This window comes from Calidris pugnax, unplaced genomic scaffold, assembly GCF_001431845.1.
Source record: "Calidris pugnax isolate Ruff unplaced genomic scaffold, ASM143184v1 scaffold208, whole genome shotgun sequence".
In the NCBI taxonomy this organism is placed as follows: Eukaryota; Metazoa; Chordata; class Aves; order Charadriiformes; family Scolopacidae; genus Calidris; species Calidris pugnax.
In genome coordinates this window covers 2,101,448-2,115,673 of record NW_015090967.1, presented here as the reverse complement: position 1 = coordinate 2,115,673, position 14,226 = coordinate 2,101,448, and the positions used below count along the sequence as shown (strand labels likewise).

The following is a 14,226-nucleotide window of genomic DNA, read 5'->3' as shown; positions in this document are numbered from 1 at the left end:
TTTAAATTATTAGAATATTGAAGGAAGGACTACCAGGCCTCCTCAGTAGGAGAAAGCCCCTCAGCATGACCAGGTCCTGGCGGCTAATGAAAATGGTGAGCAGGGACCAACTGTAAGGTTCTGCCCCAGTAAGTCTGGAGAACAAGGCAGGTTTGTGTGTGTTACAGTGAAGTAATTCCTCCAGCTCTGGAACAGGAGCCTCTGAAAGTCCTTCCATGTGTAACCAGCTCCTTATGCTGCAGCTGGTACAAACCACAATCAAAGCCCATCCAGAACTTGAACATTGCTTTGGTTTCCTTCTAGGGCAGGTTCTCTGTTATTTTAACAACAAGGTTCTTGACACAGCTTGTCTCAGGGGCCTGGCTTCTCTACCTGACCATCCATCTTGTGCAGCTTGTAATAAATTATCTTTAAAGCTCTTCTTGCCTCTGTCAAGATTTGGTCAAAATAAGCCAGAATTTCTGAAGTTATACGAGAGATGCAGTGGTACAATGTTCCCCTTGTTTCCATGGGAAACACTGTTAATAACCTCCAGATAGCACAGCCTGAGTGACAGGATGATACATGAGCCAATCCACCAGCTGTTTTTGACATCTTGCCAACTACAGACATTAACTCTTGAGTGAGCAACATTCTTGAACTATAGCTATGCTTTCACACAACAGTGCTTTCAGGCATGATCACACTGGCTTATGGGGATCTGCAAATATCTCAAAGAAGGTCTCCTAGGTGGGGCGAGAGGAACTGTGGTAAAATGGAAGCAGGAGGGGAGTGGCAGCTGCAAGGCCATACAGCTATTACCTGCCTCTCTAAGTTGGGAGCACTGTCTTGGGTAACAAATACTGAAGATTCACACTTTGTTCTCCCTTATGTACTCACTCCGACCGAGCTTTCTGGATTTGTGGAAACACAGGCCACTTGTTTTTAGCCATTTCTTGCTACTTGTCCCTGTCGATTCATGGGCTTGCAGTTTTCCAAGTATTTGCTCTACTTGCAAAAAATAAGTTTGCTCAGCAAAGTAGCATCTATCTCATTAATTGATGGTTTTCCATGTAATGCAGTCTCACTCCTCCTCTAAGAGTCAGAACTGCTATTACCTGTGTAAGGGAGAAGTTATATATATATATATATACTTATATATATATACTTACTATACTTCAGGGCATTATACCATATTCCATATTCTTCGCCACAAACACAATGTAGGAAAAGGCAAACAATATTTATTCCGAATATAATTTAATGTTGCAGAGTATTACATGCTTTCCATAAACATTCAGAATACAGAATTCAATGAAGATGGAAAAAAAACCCCAACACCACTCCTTACATACTGAGTTTATAGTGACTGTGAAGTGGGCAAGTGTTTGCCATCACTGAGAGCTAAACATCCTTTCTTAAATAACCTAAAGCTTAACATTCAAGGAATGATGTTTATCATATGCCAATGTGCAGGATCTAAATTATGCTTGACAAAGTATTGCATCCCACTAATTAAACTGCAATACCAATTGAAACTAAGGACTAGGAACCCACTCACTTCCTGCCAGCAAGGGAAGAAAGCATTTTTGGGGCTTTAAAACCTGAGGGTGCAAATACCCTAATTTACACTCCAACATATTACGCTACTTGTGAGCGTGTCCATTCGTCTGTGTGATCAGGGAAGGCAGTGCACAAACCCCTCTGTATGCCAATCACATACTTCTTTGGGTACTAATGTTATCGTGAACTGGAGCCTTAGTCCAAAGTGCAATCTGTAAAGCTGTGAATCTGGTAAAAACTGCATGTTTTTTTCTTTTTTGAAATAAATGTAGCTTTTGTCAGAACATATAAGTTAGTATTAATTTAATGTAAAGTGCAGTAGCTACATCTAAAAGTGGTGGGCTGCTGTTACAGTGGAATACTCCCAACCAGTTCTACAGGGCAGCTTTGAATATCAGATAGTGATTTTTGTTCACAGAATGTCCTATGAAGAGTACAAAGGCTAGAGGTTACTTAATAAAAATACAGGAGATGATTCTTGGCCTTTACCTGCATTCATTCACCTCTGCAATAACTGAATGCACTAGTTCCATTTTTTAAATTATAAAATTACTTCTTTGTTAGCAGTCAGACTCTGCAGAGCAGAAGACAGCAGTTGACAGCAGGTTGATTAGAGCCCTTTAAGTCAGAGTTGCTTTCAAACAAAATATTCAATAGGAAGGCTCAAGTCATTTTGAATAGTACATTATGTCTGCAGTTACTAATTTCCCCAGCAATACTGAAAATAACTTATTTACTGTAACACAATAATTTAATGAACAATATAGAAAAGTCTTACTCAAAGTAGGACCATGTCAGGAATCAGCAAACTTAGCTGGGTTCCAGCCAGCAAGCCTGTCTGTAAAAGGATCTAATCATAAGAGTTTTAATACCTGAGAAGTTTTTGAAACTGAGCGTTTCATAATTAGGAAGAGAGGAAGGAAAAGGAGAAAGCAGCTGTGTTTCAAAGAGTAACAAACATTACTGCATGAATTTTTACAAACAAGTTTCATACAAAAATTATATGACCGCTTGTCCAAAAAACACATTTCTCAGACAAATCTAGTTGTAAGTGGTATAAATCTGCATTGTTCCCTAGACAGATTTAGCTGCTTTTATGATCTGTCAGTAAATCCGGCAGCTACTTACCCGCTTTGAAGTTCTCAAGAAGACAGTCCTATCTCCCACTAACAACTTTAAGTGTAACAACATACACCTCAGCTCTTGTTTTCTAAGCATAAATTTGAATACAAAAGTTATCTGAAACATTTTACAATACTTGAAAGTTAGGTCACCCCAAAGTTCTTGTTAAAAGCCACTTTCCTAAAGATGATACTGTACAAAGTACATTTTCATATTGATAAAAAACAAGTACAACACGAGACTTATTAGCAAAGCACAGAGGAAATGGTATTTCCTGGTCTAATATTCAAAAAGGAAATATCACTTTATTAATAAAAGTGATTAATAAAAAAGCCTTAACCCATCCAAAGCCTTAACCCACTTACAGTGGTGATATTAAGTGTAATGTAAGCAGACCTTATTTTCTTCAAGACTGCAGCTATTAGCAGGTACAATTGCTAATATTTGAAAAAAATGCCTGCACTTTGCATCATTTTTTAAACAGACGTAGCATAAATTGCTTGCAAGAACCATAGCCGTTCCTGAACCTCAAACTCAAAGTATAACCTTAAAACTAAGTGGATCTAGACATCTCTTAGCTTTACAAAACAGGCTGAAAACAAACAGAAAATGCAAAGACTCAATGTCACATTTCACTGCTCACTGAAATTAAGTCTTCAGCTTGGTTTTTAAGTGGTTATCTACTTTTTTCCCCCGGTATAACTAGCAGAGCACTGGACTATTGTTCATGTCACTTTGCAATGCATTGGTTATAAATTAACTCTTAAATTAGATGTACAGCTAGGCACGTATGAGTTTTTATAGTTTAATAACACTGTCAATCCATGCTGGCCTGAGCTCTTATTGAAGTTAATATACACACTTCTATGTGAGATTCAAATTCAAGACAAAACGTGCCCGCAGAGGTAGAAAGGGATTTCTGTGAAGTTTCTGTAAGAGGGAAATACGCAGCATATAAACGTCCACAGGTCAGTTGAAATACAGAAAAATTCAAAAAACCCTTTAACTCCTATTTAGTTTTAGGAAGTGAATCTTCTGACAGTTATTCTTGCATTTACACTGCCTAACTGCACCGATCCCTTTACTCAGTTGGAAATACTTTGCACCAGTACTCTTGTTGTACTTGGGGATGCAACCACATACTCTGTGATCCAACCTGATGTACAGCCAGGCTCCCCGTGTTACGCTCCAGGCTGGGAGGAGCACGTGCTTTGAGCACACTCTTGTGGCCATGTGCAACCACACCAAAATCAGAGCTGAGGGCACAAGATGGCATGCAGGCATCGTGGATGGGCTTCTCTTGCAAAGAAGGCCTTAAGCCAGAAGTCACAAAAGAAGTGAATCAAGCACCAGAGGTGACTGGCTGCAGAAACATCATTCCTTGACCCTGGTATTTGGAAAGAGCTTTTATCAAGAGAAATGCTACATTGAAAACACAGTGCAAAACAGAGCCAACCAACAAAACTAGTGGTTAAGTGTTCTAGAGCCTCCACCTTCCTGCTTCGTCTCTCCTCTCCACAGAGGAGAAAGAACACCCTTGCCTCCTCTTTCTATGACACCTGAAGTGCTGCATATCTTAGGAAGAAGATAAAATACAACCCTATTCATTTATCATTATATAAATACTGTCTGTACTGGAATGTAAGTTGAAACTCCATCCCCATTGCACGGCCAACTTCATGTGACCTTCACAGGTGACTTCTTGTGTGCGCAGAGGAGGGTGACGTAGGGAACCCCAATGAATGCCCATCTTTCACTGGGCCAGAATTTTATGACAGGCCCCTGCTCAGGGATCTCAGAGGCAGCATCGAAGTAAGCAAAGCAGACACAGCCCAGGTATGCCGCAAGGCAAATCAAAATGTGCCTGAGAACAGACCCAAAAAAAAAGAGAAAAAAAATCAGTAACATGACTTCAGCAAAGCAATCAAATATATCACCATGCTTTAAAATCCGTCTGTCCCTCACTTTCTTCCCCTAAGTCCCCCACAGGGTTGCTGCCTGCCCTTTAAATGCAGGCAAAGGATACAGAGACTAAGGAAAACTACAAAACCCTAGCTTTTCCTTGGTCTAATCTGGCTACAGCTTTTTGGCCTTCCTGCACCTAAGAGATTTGTGTAGAAACACTGAGATATGTCACCTTGAATAAGAGAGCACAAGTTGCTGGGCAGTAAAAAAGAATAGGCACCAAAGCCCTTCACTGCTCCCCCACTTCACTCAGTTGTCAACAGTGGAAGTTTAAGCTTTCACAGTCACTGCTTCAGTTCAGCAGTTCTGTGGGATTTTTAGTAACCAGCAGGGCAAGGAATTCAGTTACAAGTAATGAACTTAGCATCTGAAGAATCTCATTAGGCCAAAGAAACTCCCAGATCTGCCACCTCGGACAGTGTGACACTTGCTCCAGGCTTATAATCTTACCAATAATTCTAACTAGCACTAACCAGAAACACCCACCAGGCAGCACAGAAGGGTAACGTGGCAAGGACGTATCCCATTTAAATGAAACTGTGGAGTTTATACATAAGACTTACCAAACACAGTGCAAATAGGGGAAGTTAAATGAGGACCAGATCTCACAAAATGCTTTGTCACTGATCCAGCAGAAAAGTGCTAGCATCCACCAAAGACCTGAAAAGAGACCCAGTTTGTACACACGCAGATTTTCACACCTGAGGAGAAAAACACAAAGAACTTATTATTAAAACAAAAGAAAATTTACTTTGTAATGGCAGCTTAATGCCTTCTGGATGTATGTATTTTAGGGTAGGATTCATAGGGCCAAGGACACATCTTTAAAATGGCTCCACCATAAATGTCCTTAACAGATGAACTTTACTTACAGTAAATATGACTGATGCAAGGCAGTGGTGAGGCGACAAAACAAATCTTTTAATCAGTGGCTGTGTTTTGGATATTGTCTTAAATACTACTGGGCAAACTTCAAAGCATCTCCATGTCTAGGGAGGGTATCTAGGACAACTAGAGATGAGTTACACACACTGTCTGTTAACAACCAGCCACACAGCAAGTGCTCAGATTTGTTGTATTTGTCACTATACAAACATCTGTAAAAATAGAACTGGATTTTTTTTCAATGGTTAGTTGATTTTTTCCCCCTGCAAGTTTGTATTGTACAGAGTAATAGTTACAGAAAACTTTTAAGGCAGGAGCCTCTACCCAGAGGGCCCAAAGAAGCATGCTTTACAAGACAGCACAAGCATCCACATCTCAGACAGAATTCCGCATGTTGACTAACAAGCAGTTCTCCCCCTTGAAAAGAAACCTGACTTTTTCATATAGAGATACACCAAAGAGAAACAAAGCACAAAACATTTGCTGTGGTCATGTGCAGTGTGCTCTGCAGTTGAACAGCACTGAATACAACAGCAGATAGCAGGATATTGCCATAATATTACCTGTGCCATAGACCTGTGTTGCAGGTCTACTCAAAAGCTCACGATTTTATTTCCCTGTATGAAGCTTTGTTCTATTCCACATCTTCGAACCATCCTAACAACTGTGCAGCTTTGCTCAAAAGAATAAAATCAGGAAAAAGGAGGCATCAATATAATCTTCAGGTCTCAAATGTTATTAAAGTCACTAATTTGCTGTCTGCCTACACCTGCTAGTTTGGGGTTAGGCCTCTTGGTGCCAGTAGATGCAGCCATGCTGTTACTGATATCTATAAAGCAAAACTAGACTGGGGCATGACCAGCCCTATATGGCCAAGAGAAGGAATGGCTCAGGTTCCCTGCCTTCTGCAAGAACAAAGCTATGACTTGGGATTTCCCCCCCTGCTTTTGCTCATTCTTGTTGTTAAACTCTTGGTGAATTTCCCACAGATCCAAGAACCGCTCGGTGCTCTTGGAAAATTCTTGCTTCAATAAACTGCTCTTCACAGGTCACTGATATGACCTCCCAAAGCACACTACTAACCAGATGACAGACTAATTTGTTTTAAGTCACTTGTTTGAGCTACAACTCAAGAGTAAACCAATAAGCCAAATCTCTACCCAGTATAGCAAGGAATACTCACAGCCTTCATCAGGCCCCTGTCTCCTCCTGCTACATCCTAGGAGGAGAACAAGTAAGTACCAAGTGCCCCACAATCCCTTCCTCTGTTCAAAGGTCTTCAAGAGGGGCTCCTCTAATTCACACTCATCTTCTATGTCTTACACCTCTGCCAAAAGGTTACTGGGAATCTCTCTGCCTCTTCCTCTCCAGCAGATCACCAGCCAGTCTTTTTCTCTGCTCCAATCCAGTCACCCCAGTAGACTCGATGCTGAATCACCAGTCTTCCACACAATTCTTAGGCTCATTTGCCGCATTTGGAAGGTGAGCAATGCCCGGCAAACAGGTCCTTTAGAGGGACACTTCACCTTGTGATACTCAGAAGCAATTAAAATGTGTATCCCTGAAGGAGGGAGTTAGAATGGGCAAACACCTCTTTGCTGTCTGCATTGCAGTAGTATTTATGGTCCCTGGTCTTCTTCATACATGACCGTCCTTGGCAACTGACTAACACAGTGCAACACAGATCAAAAAGCTCTTTGGTCTTTCTGTCTTCCACACAAAATACTTATCAGCCTGAAACCTGTTGTCCTCAGTTGATACATTTACAGACTTTCAATTTTCCGACATTTACTGCTCTGTCCATTGTCACGCACAGCCTACAACCCACAGGCTACCCTGCATCCACTGTCAGCCAAGTAGTAAAGCCAGCTCTGTCCCCAAGCTACAATTTGTCACTGAACCCTCCTCTGTGTGTGAGAAGCTCTCCATCTACTCAGTTGGAGAAGAAAAGGGACAGAGAATAACTTCTGCCTCTCTGTGGTGGAAAAGCAGAACTGCCACCGGTACCGGAGCTTTGCTAAGGGAGCCTCACTAAGAATTAAGAAAAATTTAAAACATACAGAGAGTACTCTGTCCAGGGACAGTTTTCTGAATGTATTGGAGGAGCAGCAATATACCTGGCTCTGGTGTATTGCAAGTTAAAGAATCAGTACAGTTTCCCCTGTAAAATACTTTTTTCACTCTTGAAATGCTATTTCAGTTGACATTTTAACAGCCATTTGGGATTAAGAAACTCCTAAGGCTGAGCAGAAGGCATCTTTACAGCTACGGGATTAATGACAGAAAAGGTACCAACCCCCTAATCTTGTTGACAGGGGATTTTTTCCAGTGTCCTTCGGACAAGTTGGTTTTAGGATCTGGCATTTCTTTTTTTATGCCACCTATAAATAATGTGGTATTCAAAATTATCACACCTATCTTTATTATTCAAAAAAGTGCTTCAACTACTGGTTAAACTGTCATCTCCTCCACAAGAAAGATACCACAATAGTTGTTTTCATAACAAAAACACCCACACAACTGCCACAAAAATTAATATTCCACATGACTTATAAAGCAAAATGCCTTTTTTTCTGAGGCCTGAATCCTCAAACCTATTTGACAAACCACCAAGTCACAGTTAGAGGAGACAGGGCTTGCCCAAGATGACATCAAGATTGTCTGTGCTGCTTACTGTAAAAAAAGACTTGTTTCTCTCAAATAGTGTCTTTACATTTAAAAAGGCTACAATGAACACAAAGAAAAGAAAGGGTAAGGAGATTTTTGAGTGGTCTATCAAATTCCAGACCACAACCATATGAATTCTTCCTTACATTCTTTTATGAGACAACCCAGTAAGAAATACGTCCAAGATTTGGCACAGTTTTATCAGTAAAAATATACTGGTAAATCCTCCTAATTTTGGAGGATTCATGCTTTTACCAAATGCTAAGACAGCACAGACCCCTTCATAAAAGAAGAGGGAAAACTGCTGTTGGTGAAAAACACCACTGTGTTAAGCATACTGGGCTTAATTCTCTCCCATTGATGCTAAGGCACATTTACAGTTTTCAGTGAGTCACTTAACTGTTTGTTAAACAATGTACCTAAGCAGATACATGCATGGATCAATTTTGTACTTTTGACAGGTAAAATTAGACTGCTGCAATGGGTATTTGTGCATTGTGACAGTGGAAAGGGTGTGTGTATTGAAAACATGGAGGCTTCCTTGTCTGAAGGACAAACATGCAACTGCATCCCATTTAAGATAAGAGGCTTGGCCTCAAACATCCAGCTCCTTTAGTCAGTGACCCTGCCTGTCAATATTTCACTAGTTTGAACACCAAGACAATTAACCTGCATGGTTCAAAGAATTGAAGGCTGCAAAGGAAAACAGAAAGCTTACTTGAAGAAACTTTCCCAACACAAGACCAGCCGTAGAAACAGTACGGACTGTAATAACAAGTTTGCTCAGTAGCACCATCAGTTATTGCAATTTATTTTTATAAATTTAAGACTAGATGCTGCAAGATATAGTGCAAAAGACTACTCTAAGGCAGAAAGTCAAGCACAACAAGAACAGCACAGCCTGATGATCTTCTTTTCTGGGTTCTGCTTTCTGTGATCACCATCACAGAGTCTCCAGTTCCTGCAGTGACTCTCCTTCAGATGGACTGAAGACACACTTGCTGAGGACTTTGCAGGGACTGCAAAGCCTCCTACCTGCCACTGCTTTTACCACAATGAGGAGATGTAATACAAATACCACATGGACACTCGCAGCAGACATGGATGCAAGCCATTTCTTTTATTTCTCAATGGATATGGATAATGATCATCTAAACTACCACTGAAACAGAACCTGTCAGCTGAGGGTCTAGAAGAGCTGTTCACACTGCTGTGTGCAGATCTGTGATGTGCTCCCACCCTACTATATTCTGAAAGAAACTGGACTCTGCAAAGCTTGCATTTCCATTTGTACCTTTTGCCTATACAGTGCACGGTGCTCTTGGTTTAACACAAACAGCAGTTATTTAAATACGAGAGGTTCTGCAAACACTGGTGTGCCCCAGCTGCTTGCTATATAGAATCATAGAATGGTCCAGGCTAGAGGGGACCTCTAAAGGTCATCTAGTCCAATCTCCCCACAGTCAGCAGAGACACCCCCAACTAGACCAGGTTGCCCAGGGCCTCGTCGAGCCTCTCCTTGAATATCTCCAGAGAAGAAGACAATATTATCTCCTCATCAAGGACAAATGAGGCAGAAAATTCTCCTTTGAAAACACAGTACTTCTGATCTACCAGAATTCTGTACAAGACTGATACCAAGCTAGAACAGGCATAACAACTGGGAGTTTTGGTCTAACACATCACAAACTTCAGCACAGAATGTAAGAAATTACTTTGGAAGTTTTTCTCCTTCCTTCCCCAAATACCTGTTTCACAGATAGCTCGGATGCGTAGCACCCTTCTGACTGTGGCAATAGAGAATTGGAGGCTTACAGGCCTTTTAAATAATGCTTAGATTATTTTTTCTTCTGCAAAAAGGGATGAGATGGCTCCTCTCCTCTCAGTTTACAAGAATATATCTCATTTAATATATCTCATTACAAGAATGTATCTCATCTCAATGTATTATTAAGAGGGCCATATGTCACTTTAGGTCCCTTTTAATCACCAATTCAAAAAACGGTTTATCTGTGTCCTTAATTCTCTCTCAAAAAACAGACAGGGAAACTCTACCCATTTAATAAAACATGACTTTTCAGAAGGAGTTTTAAAAAGCAAATATCTGTAGGCATATCAATTCCTAGATTTGACGGAACAGTATTCAAACTTATGAGACACTAGCTATTTGTCTTTTTAAGTTTCTCAGAAGCTCATGCCTGGAAAACTGATATGTAGAGAGTTCACTTAAATTATTCAGTGCCACAACCAGATCTCCATTTGCCCTGTCAGTAGTTCTTCAGTGCTTTCATCAAAATGAGACACCTTCACCAACGTTATTCAACTTCTTTATCTACAAAGAACTTGTGCGCTGTTTCCTGAGTTTCTTTGACCACAGAAATAAACGCTGCTCAGCGGGATGTCTAATAAGAAAAGGCTCATGAATGCCTTTACAAAACATTGTTAGCAGAGGCTTCCACCGTATGGAGAAGCAGTAGCAGCATAGGGTAAGGTAGCAAAGAGGAGAACCTCTGTGCTAACAGCAGTCAGAATGCAGACATACTCTTGTTTTTTTGGATGGACACTTACACGTGCAATATCTAAGAGCCAACATAAGTTGTAAAATCTTTCTCAGACACTGGAGAAGAAGAGGAAAGGACAAGTTCATATGCTGGTACTCATCTGGTCCTTTTTGCAGCATGTGAAGACATGCAAAAAAAAAAAAAAAACAGGGCTCTGGAAAGCTGCCAGCATCACTATCATGGTGAGACTCTTTAAAATGTTATGATCAGTCTCGGGTTCTTCTCTATTTGCATCCTGGTTTTATAGTTTCTAAGGCCCTGACTGATAGCTATCCTCTACAACCTAGTGATTAACTTTATCTTCGTCAGTCTGACTCCACCATATTAAAGAGAGTGGTGTAAGATTCACAGTACAACTTTTAGAGCTGGAACATCTTCCGTGTGTGCTTGGGCCTTGCTACACATTCCCTCTAGTATGCAGACTGTGACCATGCGATCACCTCACCCTTATGCAGAGTATAGAGCAGAAATGCTCTCAGTACAGTGAAACCCTTGCCCTGATTCCATAATAAACACACTGAGTTAGGTTGCAGCAAGAGGTATGTCGCAAGAAGACAGACAATATCTGACCTAGTATAATGGTATAGGGAAAAAAAAAAAATCCTTGCCAAAAATGTCTGAGCTGGCAGAGCAAGTTTGTATCAGATCTGTGCCTGCATGTGGAGGAAGTGTTTCTGATCTGCTACCACAAGCACTGAAGCCAGATCTAGCACATCATCACGCGATGGGCTAAGGATGTCAGAAGGCAATGCTGCATTCCGGACACACGTACTCACCTCTTCAACTCAGCAATGAGCAGAGCTGTGCAGGGAACACCTAGAGTCATCAGTGAGATATTGTTGATGGCAGGTTTAATGAAGGCAAGGCAGGTAGTAACTCCAGACAGGACACCCACAGCAGCTTTAAATCGGCTCCTGAGTAAGGGTTTTGAGGAAGAAAAACTGCTTTTAATTCAAAACTTTTAATTACTAAACACAGAAATCTTAAGATTATTTCAGTAATGTAAAAAAATTCAGGTTTCTCTAGGCATCTCTAGGCATTTTGGTACAATACCTAAAATGGATGTGACAGTGTCAGTGGTAAGGTTGGATGATAACTCAGTGCCATTACATGCAGGTTTAAGTGTTAGCATAAGAAGTTTCAAGAAACATGAAAGTGTACCTGTACGATTGTATGATTACCTGTCATTTCGAAAAACTCTGGGCAGGTATCTCCTAGGGAACCACATGGCAAGAGCACACATCAGGACCCAGAGAATAGCCAGCTCATCCAGCATCTGGCCCAGGAAACTGAGGGTGGCATGAAAGTAAACAGATCCAATTCCTGGAAGAATCAATCAAAAGGCAATATGAACAGTTGCAATACTGTATAGACCAAAACACACTGCTCATGTTCAGAACTTCATAGCAAATGATGGATGCCATTTGGTCTAGAAAAGGTTAAAAAAGAACGAAAACTGGAAAACAAATGCCAACTTTCCTAAGGCAGCAATCCAAATCAGCACCTCATTAATTACAAAGTAAACACATTACAAAAGCAGCAGCTAAAGATGCCGGCTCCTACTAGAATGTATGTGAAAAAACATCAAGTGGTGAAGTTAAACATAAAACCAATTAAGAAAAAAAAGCTGCATGCTGCTTCTCAATTTTCTCAATAGTGTGAGAATAGGTAAGACAAAGATGAAGAGCAGCATCTGAGGACTAGTCCATGATATAGATTTACAGATGGAAAGTGTCGAACTGCCCTATAGCGCTCCAATTATCCCTTTAAAGGTTCCCAGTGCCTCTAGGAATGAAAAAGCTTAAGAATCTTACATCTACAAAACAGGTAAGGCTTTGGGCCTTCTCACTACGATGCAAATTGTGTTATCCTCTTCAGCTGTTCTGGGCACTTTCAGCTCTCATTTAAGCAACAACAGAGGAAGGAGGGTCAGCACTGATGTAGAGTGAGCCCAGACACAAACAAAAGAAGTTATGCAAAGGAAAGACAGGAAGGGAACAGAACTCAGGCCAAAGTTCCTACCAACCTCAAACTGCAAAAGGCATCTTCCTTTCAGAAACTGTGTCTGCTTCAGCTTCAAGCAAGTACAAGTGAACTCCTCCTTAGACGTCAGGATTGCTTTGTTTTGCAAAACAAGCAAGCATTTCCTCTCAGTGCATGCATGAGCAGGCAAACAGAGACTATCCAACTTACCAACCACAACTAGCAGAGTCCATATTAAATATATTCCACTGTTGAAGCAGGTTGCGTATTGACGGAACAAGCACATACATATGGGTGGTAAAACAAAAAACAAGATGTTGCTTATCTAGGGGAAAAAAAAAAAAGGTATCACAAGGACAGAAAATAAACAAACCTTAAATATATCCTGTTTTTGCAAAGCATCAACTTGTTTTGTTTAATATCCTTAAATTAATAACAGCATAAAAAGTTTAAGCAACGTAAAATGTGGCTAGTCACGTCTTTAAATTACCTTTCAAGTCTATTCTCAGAGGAATTTTATTGAGAGCCTACAAATACTCAAGACTGTTGCAATCCCGGAAGCCTACATGAGCAAGTGGCTGAGGAACAGGACGTCCTGGCAAGCGATCTGTCTTCTCAACAGCTGTCAAGCCTAGCAAAGATAAAGCACTAGAAATACTGGCACTAGACGGGGTTAGCCAAGCTTTATCCAAGTCAAGCCACTGAGCAATAGTTATTGTCTGGAACATCTGAGATTCAAAGTTAAGCTGTAAGAGTTAGAACCCTTTTTGTGCATGGTAAAGAGGCTGAAGCCATAAATTCTTTTAGACTTCATTTTTTCTCTTGGTTCTCTATTACAGAAACAACTGAATATGATGGAAAACTACTTATAGGAAGGTGAAAAGGCTGGCAATTCAGACCATTGCTAGTTTTTTATTTATTTAATACGTAAGAGTTGAATAAAGGCATATTTTTCTCTTGCTTACCAAAAATCCAAAACATGATTCTCTAGTTTAAGGCTAAAAATGCTTTCCTGGCAGGTAACAGGAGCTGTTGCTTTTGTTAACACTTGGCTCTCATGCGAAGGAGCTGCTAGTGCTGAGGGCCTGCCATGGCACTACAACTGAGCACTTGTGGAAACATGATTCTGCTGCTGCTTCAGAATGGGACAGGATGAGATCCGCAGCCTAAGCTTCTGCATGTTCCCCTGCCTAGATCAAGCACAAGAGAAAATCATCCCAACAAGACTCCCCTACAGCAAACACAGAAAACAGCTCTGGGAAAAGAACACTCCTTTGGGACTCCTTTGCAGAGACTTACAAACTTTTACTGACAACTAAAAGCTAGTGGAGAAAGGATTCAAGAACAACGTATGAAGAAGGCATTTGTTCGTTCAGCTACTGTTGTCCACTGCTCAACATGACCTGAGAACAGAGCTTACAATGATTAGAATGGACACATCTCATTAACACTTGCTAGGCTTATCAAACCATACTCCTAGGCTGGCATTCAAAATGACAAT

General features: G+C 40.7%; 1 protein-coding gene across 1 annotated transcript; it reads right to left on the bottom strand.

The window, feature by feature from the left end:
• Positions 1–1,206: 1,206 nt before the first annotated feature.
• ACER2 (alkaline ceramidase 2) lies at positions 1,207–13,061 on the bottom strand. Its single transcript, XM_014952623.1, has 5 exons — positions 12,936–13,061; positions 11,924–12,065; positions 11,519–11,656; positions 5,193–5,330; positions 1,207–4,528 (listed from the first exon to the last, which is right to left on the bottom strand). Exons 1-5 carry the CDS (start codon positions 13,009–13,011, stop codon positions 4,342–4,344), a joined length of 681 nt encoding a protein of 226 aa, XP_014808109.1. The 5' UTR covers positions 13,012–13,061; the 3' UTR covers positions 1,207–4,341.
• Positions 13,062–14,226: the final 1,165 nt, after the last annotated feature.

Bases quoted from the DNA above. Each gene is read 5' to 3' on its own strand.
- ACER2 (XM_014952623.1), bottom strand. From the start codon at position 13,011: ATGTGCTTGTTCCGTCAATACGCAACCTGCTTCAACAGTGGAATATAT. The intron at 11,657-11,923 runs GTAATCATACAA...ACCCTTACTCAG, and splicing joins AGAGTTTTTCGAAATGACAG to GAGCCGATTTAAAGCTGCTG. The intron at 4,529-5,192 runs GTAAGTCTTATG...GTCTGTTCTCAG, and splicing joins CCCTATTTGCACTGTGTTTG to GCACATTTTGATTTGCCTTG.